The 19,508-nt window shown below is 45.7% G+C and overlaps 1 protein-coding gene and 1 long non-coding RNA gene across 2 annotated transcripts; both read left to right on the forward strand.

Moving 5' to 3' along the window:
• The first annotated feature begins 4,826 nt into the window (after positions 1-4,826).
• Positions 4,827-7,370, forward strand: LOC112873208. Its single transcript, XM_025936226.1, has one exon. The coding sequence runs from the start codon at positions 4,972-4,974 to the stop codon at positions 7,348-7,350; it is 2,379 nt and encodes a 792-aa protein (XP_025792011.1). The 5' UTR covers positions 4,827-4,971; the 3' UTR covers positions 7,351-7,370.
• A 602-nt stretch (positions 7,371-7,972) lies between these two features.
• LOC112872963 lies at positions 7,973-8,931 on the forward strand. Its single transcript, XR_003224738.1, has 2 exons — positions 7,973-8,243; positions 8,558-8,931. It is a non-coding gene; the product is annotated as an uncharacterized LOC112872963 (long non-coding RNA).
• Positions 8,932-19,508: the final 10,577 nt, after the last annotated feature.

Below are 19,508 nucleotides of genomic sequence, written 5' to 3' on the forward strand. Positions count from 1 at the left end.
TATCATAATATAGGAAACGAAATCGGTCGGTACGGGATTTATAAGACTGCTACATCCCTCAAGAGAAGAGAGTGGAAAGGTAGTCCACTCTGCTGTCCCTATGGAACACCTGAGAATAATGTTGTTCACATTCTCTTTACATGTTCTCCTGCTAGATTACCTGGTGCTCTTTCAGAGATGTATTCGGCTACGATCGTACCTGACCCTCCTGGTCAGGCTTTCAAGGGCGATGGCTCGCTGGGAAGATCAAATATAAAAAACATCCTAGTGTGTTTCTATTTGCAGGGATCACAAGGTCAGTGTTTACGTTGTGTACCACCCGAAACATGATGGGAATCAAGAAGATATTCCCTCACAACCCACTGGAAGTGATCCACTCTGGGTTTTCTTTTGTGCATAAGTGGTGCCTGTTGCTGAAGGCAGATGACCGGGGCAAGGTGTCCAAGCTGGTGGATCAGGCAAGGACGTGTATAAGCTCTTTCACACCAAGTGGCGCCCTGAACTATGATATGTTGAAGTCTCCGTTGAGCTGTTATCTGTAATAATAGGATAGCTATATGATTTCATTTTAGTTCTGTGAAGATCCTGTCCTTTTACTCTGGCATCCCCAGTATTGTACTAGAATCTTAAATTTACTTTCAATATAAGCCACTTATTTCAAGGTTCAATTTTTGTTCAAAATGCACCTACTCTTCCGGTTGCAACTCGGAGACATGGGTGGAACCTACTTACTGACATTAGAGTCATCAACTTAATATGCGTGCTTGCATTTTTCTTTATTTATGTTTTGAAGATTATTGTGTCTATCTCCAGAATTAAGTGCAAAGGAATGAAAGTACTTGATGTACACAATGGCTGGGACATCTGCCAAGGGTTGTTCGTTGGTGGGAATGTTGGGCCACTTTTTGGGTCGAAAGGGCCAGTATGAAACGTGGAAAAGATAAAGAAGAAAGATCAAATGAGCAGTATAGGCATATGTAGGATGCAAATATAGAAGTACGTATATATGCTTTTTCAGGTCGTGATGATGAAAAACATATTCGCAAGGAAGGGTCTTTGGCGCTTTGGTAAAGAAGAGCACGTCTTTCCATGGACTATCAGATCATGATGTTAATATGACAGTTAGCCTCTTTCGTTAAAGTAAGTGCCTGAAAGAATCATCGATGATGGCATTTCCTCCTCATCAGATCACCTCAGATCACAAATATCAGTTCATTTAGACTTGTGTACGCAACAATAATAACTCATAAACATGAGTAATGACTATGTTTGCTCATCAGTTATAGTTATACGTGTAGTTAAGGTAAATAGTAAACGTCTCTAAGATTAGAGAGTATATTTGCCCTAAGGATGTACTGGTGTAACATGATGCTCTTTAATTCCCAGCACACACAAAAGATGCACAGCGTCCATTTGGGAATTCTGTTGTGCAAGTTATTTGGCTCGGCACGCACTTAATCTTACACATATATACACCTAGTTAGATTGGATTACGGTACCAGATATTGTGGCTGGCTTATGTACTGCTCCCTCTATTTGATTAGCGCTTCATTCGGAAATACGGATTGGTTTTTTAAAAATCAAACTTTGTAAACTTTGAATAACAGTTAGCAAAATACAGGATTTTTTTTAAAAAAAAGGATAACATTGTAAACTTCAACCAATAAACATTATATATACATTGTTATATAAAAAAGTATAAACTTAGGTTCATATTTCGAAATGGTTTCACACTATGTATTGGTATTTCACATTGTGTATTGGTATTTCACATTGTGTATTCTGTTGTTAAAGTTTAATAATGAACTTAGAACACCAAGTCAAAATTACGTGTCCTATACTCCTGAATGGAGGGACTATATATTTATAATGGGTACAACACATGAATCAAGCTCCATATTCAACAAGTTAATGTTGTATTGGAATTATTAGAGATGTTCCTTTTAGTGAAAAAGGTTTAGTGCTATCGTATTCTAAACGCACCCCCACCCGCTCATGGTATATTGGTTTTGCTCATTAACAGGAGCTCTCTCATTGACACCAAATGTTTGTGTTGTGCCAAAAGTCGATGAAGAAGCCACTTGGTTTGCCTTTGGCACCGCTAGGCAAAGCAGCAGTTGAGGCCGAGTGCAGATCCCATGTGAGTCTTGGAAGTTCTTTGCCCCTTGCTTCTAGTCTTCCACGACCCTTTTCGGCTTGGTCTGGTTCCTTGCAGACGCCTCTCCATCTTTTCAACATGTTCACCAATTTGATCAACACCAGACTCATGTCCGACCACACAGACCCCTAAAAACATATCGAAATACTCAGTTCCCATAAACTCCACAAAATAGGAGAAGTGCACACATGTAACACTCCATGTTTACTCCTGCTACTCCACCGTCTAGCCACTGTCGTTTCAAAGCCTCCACGTAACTGAGTACATGTAATTTCAGAACAGGCATTCCGCACATTAGTAGCACAACACTCAAAGAATAGAAGATGAATAGATTCATGTTCAGTGCAAAAAACATAAGTTTTGTCCATCAACATGTCTTCTGTTACTTAACTTGTCACTAACAAAATGTACACATGTACATCCTTAATAAAGAGTAGCTCTTTACACGTTCAGGATTAGTTGTGTATGCCCTTGCACCCTGAGATGCTTGCATATGTAATACCCACAGTACACGGAATAAGGAGGTTGCTTGTGGCAGGGGAAGTTTGTGCATAGGGATATTTCTTTATTATGTCAGGGGATAAGGTCCACCTTTGACAATGTAGTGCTCGTAAGCTCTGTTTTAAAAAGAAAGATGAGAAGTTAGTTTATATATGTATACTTTTATGGAGAAACTGGCATGGTGTACGTATGGAAGAAAATTCGCTAACATTTTGAGGATGAATAAGAATTCGTTATTTTTACTCCTTGGCCAATCCAAGGAGTCCAATACGAGAACTCTTCCAAACTTTGGTGTAGTAAAAAAGCAATCCAGTGATTTCTGCAAAAATATTAACTATGGATCAGAGCACGTGTATATTATAATATGAAATTAGACTTACCTGATGTTGTAAGGCGCAAATATGCTATCGGCCTGGTCTTGCCATTGTAGCATCATAAGCGCTATGTAGGCTGCAACCCTCTTCATGGCATCTCGCCGACACCATCACTATAGCACCTAGCAACACCATCATCATCGCCATCACCCTCACAAAAATCATCATAAATATCAAACAATCTATCAAACTCGACGTCTCCTATGATTTCATCGAGTGGATTCTCCATCGGAAGGGGTGCTTTCTCGCCATGATACGTCCAGATCATGTGATTCTCAAACAAACCACCCACCAACATATGCAATCCGATTGTAGTTGTGTAGCTGAATACTCTAATATTCTTGCAGGTTTTGCATGGGCAAGATATTTTCTGTGTGTTCTCATTTATTGCGTGATTTTCCGCAAGCTTGAATGAATTTATTAAGTTCTCCAACAAAATAGGCATCCATTTTTTATACTAATTTGTACATCCATATACTATCCATCTCTGAACATCAACAAATAATTTAAATGGATTAAAACAATCTCTACAATAATTTTATAAATAAATATATACTCTTATATATGCGTAGATGTTGGAAAAAGTCAATTTAACATGTACTAACTTAAAAAATCAAAACCCGACCTATTATTGTACCACTAAATCTTGGAAAAAATCTATCATGCATGTGTGTAAAGATAGAAAAAAAATCAAATCTTCTTCTTTCTTCTTCATGGATCTAGAAAATTATTTACTTAGAAATAAGGCTAAAACTTATAGATTGAGTCCAAACGATTACATAAACTTATTCTCCTACTAAAATAACATAATTTCATCCAAAAGTTTAAAGCAAATGGAGCCCCAAATAGTAAAACTACACCATGGAGATCTAGATCTAGCTAGAGGCAAAGAGAGCTCCATTTGAGACTTAAAACTAGCAAAAAAAAGTTTAGAAAAGATATGAGATTAGTATCAGCTTACCTCCTACATCCCCAACTTGAACGAAATCAAGTTTAAAATCTTCCCTCCTCTTTTTTCTTTTTTTGGATTTTCGGGTAGCACCCCCCGAGCAAGCAATGGGCTATCGGGAGAAGTAAGAAGAAGGCACTCAGATTTTTATCGGTTATTTTTAGGGTGGATGATGGCATCATTCGCCCCTAAAAAGACTTTCTCAGAAAAAAAAAGATGTTGCTACGAATCATTTTTTACAGTGACTACCTATAGTTTGTGGATTATGCTTTTATTCTGCAACATTTTTGTCACTGTGACCTCGTTGCGGTGCAGCTCTGAAGTCTCAAAGACATAGAATGTGCAAGTTAAATCGTTCTTTCTAGTACATATGCTATGTTTTTCTATAATGACAAAGATAGATGGTTAACAGAGAAATAGGTATTTGAGTATTTTTGGGTTAATTTCTAGGTAATGCTCGGAGCGAGTGTCTAATTTATAAACAAAAATAGCAGGTCACTTAGCTTTGTTTTTTTTGGATAATGTCGAGTATGGTTAACGGATCAGAACTTGTATGAATACTTTGTCTTAAGCTTTTGCGTGATATGGCAACGGTGGAAATTTATGAATACAAGTGGATGCTTTGTTTATTGGTGTTCTGCTCCCTCCGTCCCGAAATATTAGTCGCCTTGACTTTTCAAGATACATACATTTTGTTATGCACTTAGACATAACATATATATCTAGATGTATAATAAAAATCATGCATCTATTAAAGGCAAAACGACTAATAATTTAAAACGGAGGGAGTACTGACTAAAATAAATAGAGTAAATGGAAGATTTAGAAGAGTACGGAATGGTTAAACTATCAGTGCTTCCTGCAACAGATTTTATATACATGCACAAGCCGCAAGCCCGCTATCAGTTCACAGATCAACCAGCTCTATATACATATATACAACTAGCTCTAGCTAGCACCGTGGATGCAAAGTATTCAATCATCCGAAGATGAACTCCAACAGCAGCAACCCCCAAGGCGGCCACGAATGGTGCAACCGAACACTCTATCTGTCTGTGTACAACCTCACCTCCTCCTACACTGACAAGAGGAACGAGACCACCATAGTGACCACCACCGCCGTCATGTTCATCCTCGCCGCCATCTTCTTCAACCTCAACCTCTACAGCCGCTTCACCCAAGTGAGCGCCATCCTCAACCCGACCATCCGCGTCTTCCTCTCCGCATCGCTGTCCCTCTTCCTGCCCGTCATGTCCTACCTCTTCTCCGAGGCCAAGAACGAAGGTGCCGCCACCGGTGAGATGACCGAGCTCCCGCAACGAGCCCGGACGATCCTCATGTGGATGCTCCTCGTGGAGCTCCTCCGCAAGAAAGTGGAGGCGATAAGCAGGCAGGCCTACTCGGGCACCATCGAGCGTGCTGCAAGGATAGGCTGGCTGGGCTACCTCATCTTCTTCAACCTCAGAAGCGCCGGCAAGAAAGCGCTCTATGCCACCCTGTGGGTCCTTGCTGCTGGCAAGCTGGTCCAGAGGTTTGTTACAATGGAGCTGGCAAAGCGTTCCTTCGCCTATGGCAGGAACCCTCAGCTTCTGGCCTCGTACATGGCCCAGATGTTGCTGCCACGAGACGGCGACGCTGAGCAGCTCAGTGGGAGGGAGCTGCTGAAGCAGTGCGACTACATCGTGATGGGGGAAGAGGACCTGGAGAAGAAGGCCGCCCCGGACAGTTATGTCTTCCCGGAGGCGACCAGGAATGGCGAGACCATAGCCGTCACTGTCGGGGAGATCTGGAAGCTCGCCCAGACCGATGACCTGTTCGGGGAGGAGGGCCCCTCGCTCAGGAGGCTGTGTCTCTCCTTCACGCTATACAAGCTGCTGCGCCGGAGGCTGGAGGACTTCCCCATCACCGACGAGGAAGCCCGCAACTGCCATGACCTCATCTTCAAAGGCCTGTTGCGTGATGACGATGCCGGGGACTCCGATGCCGCCGCCGCCGCCACCACCCTGTTCCAAGTCTTCAACGACGAGGTCCAGTTCCTATGCGAGTACTACCACTCCGTCCACCCCGTCATGCTCGCCAGCCCCTTCTTCTTCCTGGTGAACTACATCCTCTTCCCCATGGTGGTTTGGGCCCTTTGCATCCTCACCATCATCCTGTGCAGCAACGGAGACGTGCGCTATGCCTTCGACAGCTTCAACGACGACAACTACGTCACAGCCGTCGGCATAGTGAAGATCGCCATTTGCATCATGCTTAAGATCAGGGAAACACGCTCACCCATGGCTCTCTACTCCACCGTCGACATATGCATCAGCATCCTGCTCTTCCTCGCCTTCTTCTACGAGCAAGTCTGGGAGTTCATAGTGTTCCTGCTCTCCAACTGGTTCCTGGTCTCCCTGCTCTGCAGCTACACCAGGAACCGCCGGTGGGGCGAGAGCCCGCTGACGAGACGGGCCATCCGCTGCATCCTGTGGATGAGGAGAAAGCTGAGCTACCCCAACATCTGCTTCAAGCAGTTCTCCGTGCTGTGGTTCAGGCGGTGGCCGTCGTCCTGGCTGCGGACCGTGGCGGTGCCCGAAGAAGCCAAGAAGAGCATCATGGAGTGCCTGGCCAACAACATCGACCGTGTCATTCCTCGCAGCAACGGCACGCTCGCGCTGCACTCCAACCAGCTGTCAGACCACCTCTCCTGGGCGTGCGGCGACGGCGGCAGCATCGCCGAGGCCATCATCACCTGGCACATCGCCACCGCGCTCCTGGAGGCGAGGCACCCGCGGAAGGAGCAGCTGAAGGCGACGGAACCGCACAGCCGCAAGGTAGCCACGGCGCTGTCAAGGTACTGCGCGTACCTGGTAGCCTTCCACCCGGAGCTCCTCCCAGATGACAAGGACGGGACGGAGCGCGTGTACAAGGAGACCAACGAGGAGCTGAAGAAAGAGATGGGCTGCTGGGGGTACTACCTGTCCCGAAAGGACGCCCGGTGCGACAAGCTCATGGAGATCGCGCGACGGACGCCGGCACCAGTGCCGGAGGGGACGACGGCGTTACGCAGGGGCGCGAGGCTGGGGAAGGCTCTGATCGAGCAACACGAGGGCGCAGCTGGCGACGCCGCGCGCGAGCGGGTGTGGAAGCTGGTGGCCGACGTGTGGACGGAGGTGGTGGTGTGCGCGGCGCCGACGGGCAGCGAGGTCCACGTCAAGGCGCACAAGGAGGCGCTCGCACAGGGCATGGAATTCATCACCGTGCTGTGGGCGCTGGCCACCCACACAGGCATATCCCGTGGGCCCGTGCCGGTGACAACGCCTGCGGCTGCGGCTGCTCCTGCCACGCCAACTATGTTTAGATCCATATCCATTGAGCGTGCTTAGTTTCTTCACATGCATATTTATCCCGAGTAAAATCTGTTTAGCATAAAAAACAAATAACATTATCAATTTAATCTAGGTAATAACTACGTTGCAACCACCGTCCTTTCCAGCATCGCAACAAAGCATTTAATACTGGTGGCCCCATCCCCACCGCTCCACCTCCATTCCCCTGCCCCTTCCTCGGCAGACCCGCCGCAAGCCCGCGCCCAGCCGCTGGCCCTCGCCGCGACGCCGCCGCCGCTCCTCACCTCCATCACCGAGGTCGCTGGCGGGGAGGACCGCACCACCGACCTCCCCGAGGAGCTCCTCTCCCTCGCCTTCGGCCTCCTCAGCCGATCCGCTGCAAGCCCTCGCCCCCGCCGCTGGCCCTCGCTGCGCCGCCGCAGCTCCTCGCCTCTATCACCGAGGCCACCTGCGGGGAGGACCGCACCGCCGACCTCCCCGAGGACCTCCTCGGCTCCGGCGACCGCAAGCGCTCCTCTATTGGCTTCCGCCGCTGGCTCATCGTCGAGGTCGCCTCTCGCCTCTGCCTCGCGCTCGACACCCAGGGGGCGTCGCTCCTTGCCGACGAAGCGCTGCCTCACTCCCCCTCCTCCTGGCGACGCCTCTCCCACGTGTCCTCCCTGAGCAGCGGCTCGGCGGGGATCTCGTGCAAGCGCGGCAGCTGCGCGTGGATCCGGGCGGCGTGGGCTCCTCTCCTGGTGTCCAGGCGCGGACCTCGGGAGGCGATTCGGACCGGACTGTAGACGCCAGTTCGAGCGCGGCTCCTTCCGGCGTGGACCCGACGGAGCGTGCGGACCCAGGCGGCGCGAGCAGGAGGGCGTGCGGCGACTTCCGTGGCCAGCGGCGCGGGTCCAGGAGGCCTTCGTGTGCGACCCCTTCCACATCTCCAGGTAAAAATATTTATCTCACCAGGCAAAAATGTGTTAAGAACAAGGCAACTCAGTGCATTTTACCCAGGCAATTCTTCTGATTTTATATGTGCAACTCAATGCATTTTGTGTAGGCAATAATGTGTTAAGAACAAGCAACTCAGTGCATATATCTGGGTATTTTTTTTCTGGTTTTCATATATGCGACTCAATACATATATCCAGGCAATAATGTGTTAAGAACAAGGCAACAATGTGTTATTGACATGGTAGAATAATTCAAGTCCTTAGGCAATTTTATCCATCATGTCTCACTGTTTTCCACTGTATTGCAGGTATCCATCAGGAAAGGAAGAAGGACTGGGGGGAGATAAAACTCTTTGTATGGTTATTGCATCCATCTTATGTGTACAAATCTTGGTTATTGCATCGATCTTGTTTTTGCTCTTTTGGGCTGTGATTTTTCACCTGAGTTGCTGTCCTCCCATCGTCCAATCTGTTCGGCTGGGGAGTCATTCTTGTGGTTCGTGGATGAGTCCTGGAGAGAGCTGGTGGGTCCGCCTGGGCCAGCGAGCTTTTTTTTTCCGTGCGTGTAGCACTGGGGGACGCCTGGAAACGTGCTGCCTTTTGTACTATTCCAAAAACAGTGCGGCCGTACAACCGGTCTAAATTGCGGCCGGCCGTAAATTAGTCGTATCCTTTAATCTAACAAGTTGTAGAAGTACAAATGGATGCATCAAGTTCTCATGAACGATCTTATACGGTGATCCAAACACACTCGGTGGACTGACTTGGACACACTAGCGACGGCGGCTCCAATATTTGTTTTTTCAGACAGTTTGGTCCCTAACTTCATTTGAGCCCGCCCAATACATTTTTCCTCTCGCCAACGCTAATTAAAGTTTTACATTTAGAGTTAATCCTAGCAAGGTACTACTATAAAAAGTAAAGCTAATGCGTAAACGTAAGAGAGTGGGGTAGAGAGATGCAAACTCGGCAAGATGATTTTATCCCATGGTAAAATAACACCTCTATGCCACGTTGGAGCTCCATTAAGGATATGCTCCCAGTCATACGTAACGTGAGTGCATCGGTTACACCAAAGGGTACACAAAGTCCAACTCCAATTATGCCTCAAGAGGTTACACCGAGTCAAGCCTTGGATACACCCGCACAAGCATACGAAGGACCAGTTACACGCAGCCGTGCAGAGTTACTCCAACAAGTTGGGCATGTTTTCCTCCCTCGGTTACATACTAATATTGATGAGAGTTATATACTGCCTAAGTCGTGGACTCTCATGTTACTTAAGTTTACGCACGAGGCTACAACATTGGGTTACATCAAGGATGCTAATGGTTATATGCCAAGAACACGAAGGCTGCTGCCCCCGAGGAGAGAGAGTTACGCGCCAAAACCCAGAGTTATGCTGCAAGTGCTTCAACTTCCAAGGGAAAACTGTACCATCTCGGAAAGACACGGTGGTCATAATATACATGGTTGGAAAGCCCTTCAAGTCTAGTTTCCAACGCAACTGATGGCACGTCATTTGGACTTCGGAGCAAGGAATAATGACCACTTTCGTGAAGACTGCACAGAAGACCCCGAGACGCGCGGGAATTAAAGTCCATCTCGGAACTGCCTCACCAGTTGGCCTTCCACCTTCCCAACGTGGAGAGTTCAATTCATACTTATTTTAGAGAAGTGTTACCAGTATAAATACTCCTATGTACTGCTGCAAAAGACAATCTTTTAATCATTTGAATGAACATATAACCTCTTTGGTTTTGCAGCTGAGCTGCTAAGTGCCTTGCATACCCCCTGTTCTTCCTTATTCTTCTTAAACTTGTGAAGAGATCCCTCTGGATTCCACTACTTTATGCTCTACGGTTCCAAGTGTGGCTGTACCATTTTGTGTGAATTAGTTCCGGCTTGTGGTTCTACGGTCGTTTGGAGATCGAGTAGAATTCCTCTCGGTTTCGGTGCCTCTCTCCCTGACACTTGGTCGCATCCAACCTTGGCAAGGTCTAAAGCTAGTTATCCCCGTTGTTCGTAGCATTTTATCTAGTGATTGTGAGCCTACTGTCGTGAAGATCGGGCCACCCCGAGGAGGTTTCCATCGATATCTTACATTTGGTGATCTCCGCCCTACCATGCGGTAATCAGAGCTATCATTATCGTGGTAGGCTTTTATTATCACCATTTATTTATCTGTTCGTTTACCATCTGTTCTTGTTCCATCCATATATTTATTTTGCCATATCCTACAGTCCACTAAAAAGCTATAAAAAACCTATAGCCATTTTGTGGTACTGTTACTTTGTGTCCGTTGTGTTCATCTTGTTGCTGGTCACTATCTTTGTTCTTTTGCCGTACTATTGCTTAATTTTTATCCGCACCCCTCATATGTCATCATGTGTTTGCTAAAAAAATCTGAGAAAAAGTGTGAAGAAAAGAGAGAGAAAACAAAGTGAAAGGGGCTTTGTTGCGGATTTTGTAACTCCAAGTTTCATATCTGTAACTTCAAGTTTGTGGTGCACTGGACAGCTACATTTACATTCTTATTTAAACGGTTATGCCACTTTGTTACAGTGCCAAAGCCTCTCTTGAATAGCCACCTATAGCTCCACAAAAATCCATAAACCAGGTCTCTCGGTTAGTAATCCGTTAGACCGCTTAATCACTAGGTTAAGCCACGTCAAGCACACTCACGGTCCTTGAGAATAAGAAAGAACTCGGGTAAGCAAGAGATGAGATTATGTGATTCCACAAATTTTCTCTATTCCACTTTTTCTTGCTACCAATCTAACATGGCAGGATCTGATTGGAGTGTTCATGGTGGGAACCATGGAGATGAAGAGCCCCATGTTACACGCACTGAGTTACGACGAATGGCAAACTCACTCTTGGAGGCAATGGAGAGGATGTTCAATGAACGTCTTCCCACAGCAGGTGGTCGGGGTCGACGACATCAACATGAAGATAATCACCGGGTAGAATCTGGTGATGGAAATTCTAGTTTTGGTAATGGATTTCATGACCGCTTCAGCAATGGTCGTGGTGGTCGTGGCAGTGGACGGCGTGCTGATTTTGATCAACATGGTGGTGGCCAGCGTGCTGATTTTCATGATCAGCGTGGAGGAGGACATGGACATGATCGTCATGTGCATTTTGATGATTAAGATGAAGCTCGTGATGAGTATGATGAGGGCTTTGAAGATAACAAAAATCCTTTTGCACATTATGGGCATTTTGGACAGCCACATGAACACCGTCATGGTGCTCGTCGTGATGGGGAAAATCATCATGGTCATCGCAATAGAGATGATCCGGATGGCAGTGCTCGTGTGAAGTTGAGTGTCCCAAAGTTTTCAGGACGTGAAGATGTTGATGCATATCTTGAGTCAGAAAAGCAATGTGATCAGATTTTTCGAGTGCATAATCTTTCTGATGAGAGGCGTGTCAACCTTGCTTCTATTGAGTTTTCAGGTTATGCTCTTACTTGGTGGAATCAAATGCAAGAGAGTCAGCTTGTGATGGGATGTGATCATATCAACACCTGGGCTGAGGTGAAGAGAGTGATGAGAAAACGCTTTGTGCAATCAAGCTATCAGCGTGACCTTCGCAATAGGTTATAAACATTGAGACAAGGATCCAAATTTGTTGATGATTATTTGAAGGAGATGGAGTTACTCTTGGTGAGATCTGGGATTAGAGAAGATGAAGAATAAAAAAATGGCAAGATTTTTGAATGGTCTCAATGAAGAAATTTCAGGTTTTGTTGAGATGTTTCCATATCATAATTTGCAAGATCTTGTTGATTAAGCTATGCGTATCGAGAAGAAAATTCAGCAAGAGGGAGGTGGAAGGCCTTATGGGAGCCGATCAATTTCAGCTCCATGGCGTCAGTAGCAGTCGGGTACCTCTGTTGTTGGGGGAAGATACAAGGAGTTGCTGCTAGGCTTTCTCCATCTATTGGTGTTGCAAAGATAATGGTTTCTACTGTTTCTCCACCTGCAATTCAGCAAGAACAATGATGTTCTGCTGCAAGTACAGCAGCCCCTTCTATTGCAACAGCTGTTGCTTCTTCCCATAGCCGAGGCATTGTTTGTCACAAGTGCCAAGGACAAGAACATGTTGTTGCTCAGTGTCCTAGTCAAAGGACCATGATTGTAAACGAGCAAGGTGAATGGGATTCTAAAAGTGATCCGGAGGAAGATGCTCCAAGATATGATGAATAAATTGAGCATAATGAAGGTGAGGAAATTAAACGTGATGGAGACAATAATTGCTTCATTTCTCGCGGAGTGCTTAGTGTTGCTGCTATGAAAGAAGATAATAAACAGAGGCACAATCTTTTTCACACCCGAGGCATGATCAAGGACAAGTTGTGCAGCATCATTGTTGATAATGGCAGCTACAATAATATTGCAAGTCAAGAATTGGTTGCAAGAATGGGACTAAAACAACGGTGTCATCCTTCTCCATACAAGATCCAATGGTCAAATGAGTGTGGTACGCTGCATGTGAGCAACATTGTGACCGTTCCTTTCTTTATTCGAAGATACAATGATCATGTTGAGTGTGACGTGGTGCCCATGCAAGGATGCCAATTGCTGTTGGGAAGGCCATGGTTGTATGACCGAGATGTTCAGATTTGTGGTCGTGACAACAAGGTTGTTCTCATGTACAAAGTAGAGCGAATCACTTTGCTTGCTTTGTCCCCCGAGGAAATTTTGAAGGATGATCTGAAAAGAAAACAGCGAGAGAGCGAGAACCATTTGCGAGTGACCCACATAAATAGTGAGGGAGTATTTCCAAAGCCCTATAAAACTCCACGGCTGCAAAGAATCGAGCCAAAGGGAAAGGGGATTTAAAAGAATTGAGTGAACCCAATGCCATGTTCTATGTACTCATGTACAAGGATAATTCACTTGTCACTAACGACCTACCCTCTACTTTGCTCATGCCGGAGGACTTATGGGCCACTTTGGTGCCAAGAAAACAGAGCAAGTGTTGGCTGATCATTTCTTTTGGCCAAAGATGCGGGGAGATGTGGAGTGACATGTTCTTCGTTGCGTAACCTACCACAAAGCTAAGTCACGCTTGAACCCTCATGGTTTATACACCCCTTTGCCTATTCCTAGTGTCCCTTGGGAAGATATTTTATGGACTTTGTTCTTGGTTTACCTCGAACCAAGAGGGGGAGGGATTCAATCTATGTTGTGGTTGATCGTTTTAGCAAAATGGCACACTTTATTCCCTGTCATAAAAGTGAAGATGCTTCACACATTGCTGAATTATTTTTCAGAGAAATTGTGCGTCTACATGGAGCACCACGTACCATTGTGTCGGATCGTGACACCAAGTTCTTGAGCTACTTTTGGAAGACCTTGTGGGGTAAACTTGGGACAAGGCTGCTGTCCTCCACAACGTGTCATCCTCAAACTGATGGGTAAACTGAAATTATGAACCGCACACTGTCAATATTGTTGCGAGCTGTCCTAAAGAAGAGTCTAAAATTGTGGAAAGAAAGCTAGCCTCATATGGAATTTGCATACAACAGGGCAGTACACTCAACCACAAAATTTTGTCCATTCGAGATTATATATGGTTTCAAACCTACTGCTCCCATCGATCTTTTGCCTTTGCCTATGCAGGAACGTGTGAACTTTGATGCAAGCAAGCGAGCTGAATTTGTCAAGAACCTTCATGATCGAGCAAGAGCAAACATTGAGAAGATGACCAAGCTGTACAAGCAGCGTGCCAACAAAGGGCGCAAGAAGATGTTGTTTGAACCAAGAGACTTGGTTTGGGTGCACCTACGCAAGGAACGCTTTCCTGAACAACGCAAGAGCAAGTTGCAGCCCTGAGCCAGTGGTCCATTCAAAGTGCTTCGCAGGATCAATAGCAATGCATATGAAATTGATCTTCCAAGTACTTATGGTGTGAGTGCAAGTTTCAACGTCACCGATCTGTCTCCTTTCTTTGGATTGGAAGAGTTGAGGATGACTCCTTTTCAAGAGGGGGAGGATAATGAGGACAGCCCAGCCATACGTAACTCAAGTGCATTGGTTACACCAAAGGGTACACCAAGTCCAACTCAAGTTAAGCCTCAAGAGGTTACACCGAGCCAAGCTTTGGATACACCTGCACAAGCATACAAAGGACCAATTATGCGCAGCCGTGCAAAGTTACTCCAACAAGACGTGCATGCTTTCCTCTCTCGGTTACATATTAATATTGATGAGAGTTATATACTGCCTAAGTCATGTACTTTCATGTTACTTTTCATGTTACTTAGGTTTAGGTAGGAGGCTACAACACTGGGTTACATCGAGGATGCTGAGGGTTACACCAAGAACACGAAGGTTGATGCCCCCGAGGAGAAAGAGTTACATGCCAAAACCCAGGGTACGGGGCAAGGCACCAAGAGTGGAAGAAGGGCCAAGAAGAGCTTGTGATGTCCCAGATGTTTGATGCCCCGCCAAATACTCAGACCCAGGGTGAATCCAGTAGGTATTAATTGAACTGCTGCCTAAAAAAGAGCTATCTTTTTTTTGGAATCGCATGCTGTCTAAAAAAGATTAATTAATTTACCCCAATGACCAGGCTGCAGCGGCTCCAAAGTCTCCTCGGCGACCTCACCAACGCCGTTCCCTCGACTGCACAGGCATTGTGAGCGGCAATGTTCTCCCTACGGCACCAGGAAGGCAGCACCGTCGCAACAAGCCATTCAGCCCGCCCGAGCAACGGCATCGCCGTCGTTGAAGGATTTGCGATTTCAGCATGTGTGGTGGTCATTACTTAGTTACTACTTTATCTTGTGCCGTGGACAAATCGTTGAAGGACAATGTGTGATGGTCTTTAGGTAGTTCCTACTTTATCCTGTGTGGAGGACAATTTGTGAAGGACATTGTGTGTGATGCTCTTAGTTGTCTTGGCCTGCTGGTGGGCTTCGCTTGTGTAAAATATTTCTACTTTATCCTGTGTGGAGGACAATTCAGCTAGTCTATTTCCTTTAACTTCATCTGGCTGTTCTGCTTGCTGCGTTTGATCTGTGCTTGTCTCCAAAGTTGGATTTGGCTCATTAGATGTGCAACTACATATTTTTTAACGAAGGTTCTAAAAAATGGAGCAAGGACTCTGGATACATGGCTCCAGGCAGCTTGGCAGATTTTCATTTAGGGCAGCAGCTCACCAAACAGCTTTGTCAGTGATTTTTGCTGGCCCAGGTTGACGTGCCATCCTCCGTGGTGCGACAGAGCTGAATTGCCGCACCATGCGACGAGCGTGGCAGACCTGGCACTCGCCCCCCAAGGCGCGACAGGGCAGCTCTGTCGCGCCACTACCGATGGCGTGATGGCCCTGCTCTGCCGCGCCACCGTGTTTGGCACGATAAGGGTGGCCCTCGACCCCCTGGAACCCCATGTTTCCTAAGCTCGGGCAGGTCGGTTCTGTCGCACCACAATACCCAGCGCGACAAGCCTGTACCATCATGCCGCCCGACCTTAGGAAATAGGAGGTTGCTGGGGCTGAGGGCCACCCTTGTCGCGCCACCTTACGTGGCACGGCAGGACTAGGACTGCCGCGCCACCTTACGTGGCACGACAAGGGTGCCTCTCGGCTCCCATGAACCTCCTATTTCTTAAGGTCGGGCAACGCGACGGAGCGTGGCAGTCACGCCATTCACATTGGCGTGACAACCATTCACATTGCTTCCCCGGCTTTTTAAGTTCCCTAAGGCATGTTAGGATACACAATGTCATGTAGTTGTTACGCCGTTGCACATATCATTGCAATTGTGTTAGCCTTAGCTAAGATGGATCATGTGTAATTTACTTCTGTCATGTAATATTACCGTTGTTGTATTGTCTAGTACTTATTAAAATCCAAGAGTTACTTTGTGTGTAATGGCTTTTCAGTGTCTAAATCCTACACTCCCATCGTCCGTAGGCTTTCCAGTGACTACACCCTACGCTACCATGACCCGTATGCTTTTTAGTGTCTACTTCCTACACATCCATCACCCGTAGTTTGGTGTTGTTATGCTAGCCATGGTCTTAGTTTTTTTACTGCTGAAACAACTCATGTCCAGGTGGAGTAGGCTTTTCAGTAGTCACGTCCAAGGAGAGTAGGCTTTTCAGTAGTCAAGTCCAAGGGGAGTAGGATTTTCAGTAATCACGTTCAAGGGGAGTAGGCTTTTCAGTGATGAATCAATTTAGGTCTGGAGACAGTACGCTTGTCTAGTAAGAAGACCCATCAAGTATAGACATTTCAGTGGATTGTAATATCGACCAGAGACTTTTTAGGCTAGCAAAAATACCGACACATAGGGGGTACCCTTTTCAGAGAAGGTACTTGGGAATCAAATTGACTCCACAGTGGGAGCACAATGCAACTCTTCATACCACAACTCCTTGTTACACTATAAATAGAGCTACCTATCCTTAGCAGAGCACACATAAGCCACTCCATACAACCATGTCGTGGATGCATGGCTCGGTCGACCCTCCTAATCCACACCCCCACCTAGAGATGACAACTAGAGCCTTTTATGGTGTACACAATGCTCTTCCAATAGATTTTTGGCCACAATGCCATCATGGGGACGACACTGTTGTGCATGTCTACGAGCATTTTGGGATGCCGGACGATGCTTCTTCCGCTGCCCACATTTCATGGTCCTATACATACAACCTCTCATTGTTTTTAATTACATGCACACAGTACTAAAAAATACTATTGGTGATCCAGCAACCTCTTATTGATTTTAAATTCATGTAGAACACCAATTGTGGGTTCACTAAATGGGTTGAAGGGCCCATGGAAGTACATCTACAAGAATATATACGTCACCTACATGTACTCCATCAGCAAATGGAGCAAGACAACTATAGGAAGCATGAACAGATTAACCTGCTATTGCATGAGAATTAGGAGCACACTTGTCGACTCAATGAATGCGAGGAGGAGAAGGCGAAGATGGCCGAGTGCATCAATCAGTTGGAAGAAGAACTACGCCAGGAGCGTGCAAAGAAAGTAACGCGACACTTCATGCCAACAACAGTTGCGGGACGGCGTAACTACTATGGCTAGTTGAGATGTGTCCGTGTAAGAATGCAGCGGATGTATGTATTACGAATGCATTTGTGTCACCGATTCCACTTCCCTATATAGTTGTTCTATCTCGTATCATCTAGTTTATGTATCAATGCATCAGTTGTATTATGTACTACCATGTAATCTAGGATCGCATGTTTTAATATAACAGTGAAGTTGGCCATACAAATATCCATTCATTACATAACACACCACACATAAAATGAAGTCTTTCAAAGTCCACCAAACACACAGAGTCTGTTAATACAAACTAAGATCCAACACACATACAAAGTCCACATACATATTTCATTACATAAATAGCATAAAACAAATCAACGAAAGCCTAATCAGAGTCCCCATCGTAGAGCAACTCATCAAATCACCAATGAGTGCCTTCATTGCCTCCATTTGTGTTCCTCTAACACCAAACACCTCCTGTTTGTTGGATGCCACTTCCTTCTCCAAGATGGGCACTTGGTGAGACAAATCGGCAACTAGTGCTTGCATTTCCTCCATCTGGGCCTCCCTAGCTAACTCCTCCATCTCTTCCATTTTGGCCCTCCTCTTGTTAGCCTCTACTTTCTGAAAATATTCTTCCCATGAACCCTTTGGATACCTTGCATTTGGATCAATGATAAAACCTTGCTTTGTCCTTTCCTCCCTCAATCTCTGCTTCTCCATCTCACGCTCCTTCTTCTCCCTCAACTCAATAGTCGACTGCTCCCGCCTAGTAAGTGGCCTTGGATACTTGTCTCTGTTCCTTCTCCAGTAAGCAATGCAATCCTCAAGACCAGCCCTATCACATGCCTTCATTCCATGCTCATGATGTAGGTCTTGCAAAATAGACCCACAAAGAAATGACCAATCAGGTAATGGAACATCATATTACCTTCTTATATCCTTTCTTATAACTGCAGTTTTCCTAGCTTCCAAGGCTCTGAGTAATTGCCCCAAGTTCAACATTAGGTCACGCTGACCTTCAAACCTCTCCCACACTACAGGAAAATAGTGTAATTTTGTCGGCCAGAAACCGACAAAAATAGGCCTAAAGCCGTCGAAAATAGCTATTTTCGTTAGTCGGCCGACGAAATTAGGCTGACAGAATAAAATAGACGAAAATAAGCACTTTTTCGTCAGTTGCCGACGAAAATAATGCTATTTTCATCGGCCAACACGGCCGACGAAAATATGTTCACGTTTTCGTCGGCCCGAGTAGCCGACGAAAATAATGGAAATATTTTCATCAGCTCTGCTGGCCGACGAAAATACTTGAAGTATTTTCGTCGGCTAGCTCGGCCGACGAAAATCATTATCGTATTTTCGTCGGCTCGGACCAGTATTTTGGTCGGCCAACTGGCCGACGAAAATACTGGGATCCTGCTAAAAAAACAGCTGCATATAATAGCAGTTATGAAACGCAATCATCCATAAGCAGTTACTTAACATATCCATAAGCAGAATTATGAAATACATCATCACACAATCATCAAATACATCCAATAAGTACAATCATGAAATCCATAGTCTAAATGACATATATATGTCAACGAAACGCGAAAACACAAATCAAGGAGGGCTAATATTATGTCCGCTATCTCAGTCACCTCCAGAAATGTTACGCGCTGTCGATGGTAGCGTGGACGGGCTGCCAGAAACTTCTCGAGGATGAGTACTCATCGAACCCTGATTATAGACAAAGTTAAATCTATTTAGTATGTATATATAAGAAAATTTGAGCATTGCTAGTTATACGATATAATTACCACTTGTAGAGACGGTAGACGCACATATGGTACAAAAGTCGGCGGTGGAGGAGGAGGCGAAGGAAGAGGTGGCAAATTAAATTGTGAGCCAAGGGTAGCCGCTAGCATTTCCTAAAAACCGATAGTAGATCAAGTATCTTATAGCAATGAAAAGTGCACAAGGATTTGAAAAAATATCAAACTTGCATAGTACCTGAATCTGTCGTTGCTGAGCGAAAAAACCTTTTATGTACTCGTGTTGTTGCCTTGCCCACTCCTCTTGCCTCTGCATCGCCTCTCTATGCTGCCTTATCTCCTCCTGCAGTCGACTTTCCCTTTCACTTTCCCGTTGGTAGCCCCGAGAATTCTGAGAGGACTCAGAACACCTTGCCTCACTCAAAGCACCACTTGTATCAATAACGCCATTCAACATGCTGAA

This window comes from Panicum hallii, chromosome 1, assembly GCF_002211085.1.
Source record: "Panicum hallii strain FIL2 chromosome 1, PHallii_v3.1, whole genome shotgun sequence".
Taxonomy (NCBI): domain Eukaryota; kingdom Viridiplantae; phylum Streptophyta; class Magnoliopsida; order Poales; family Poaceae; genus Panicum; species Panicum hallii.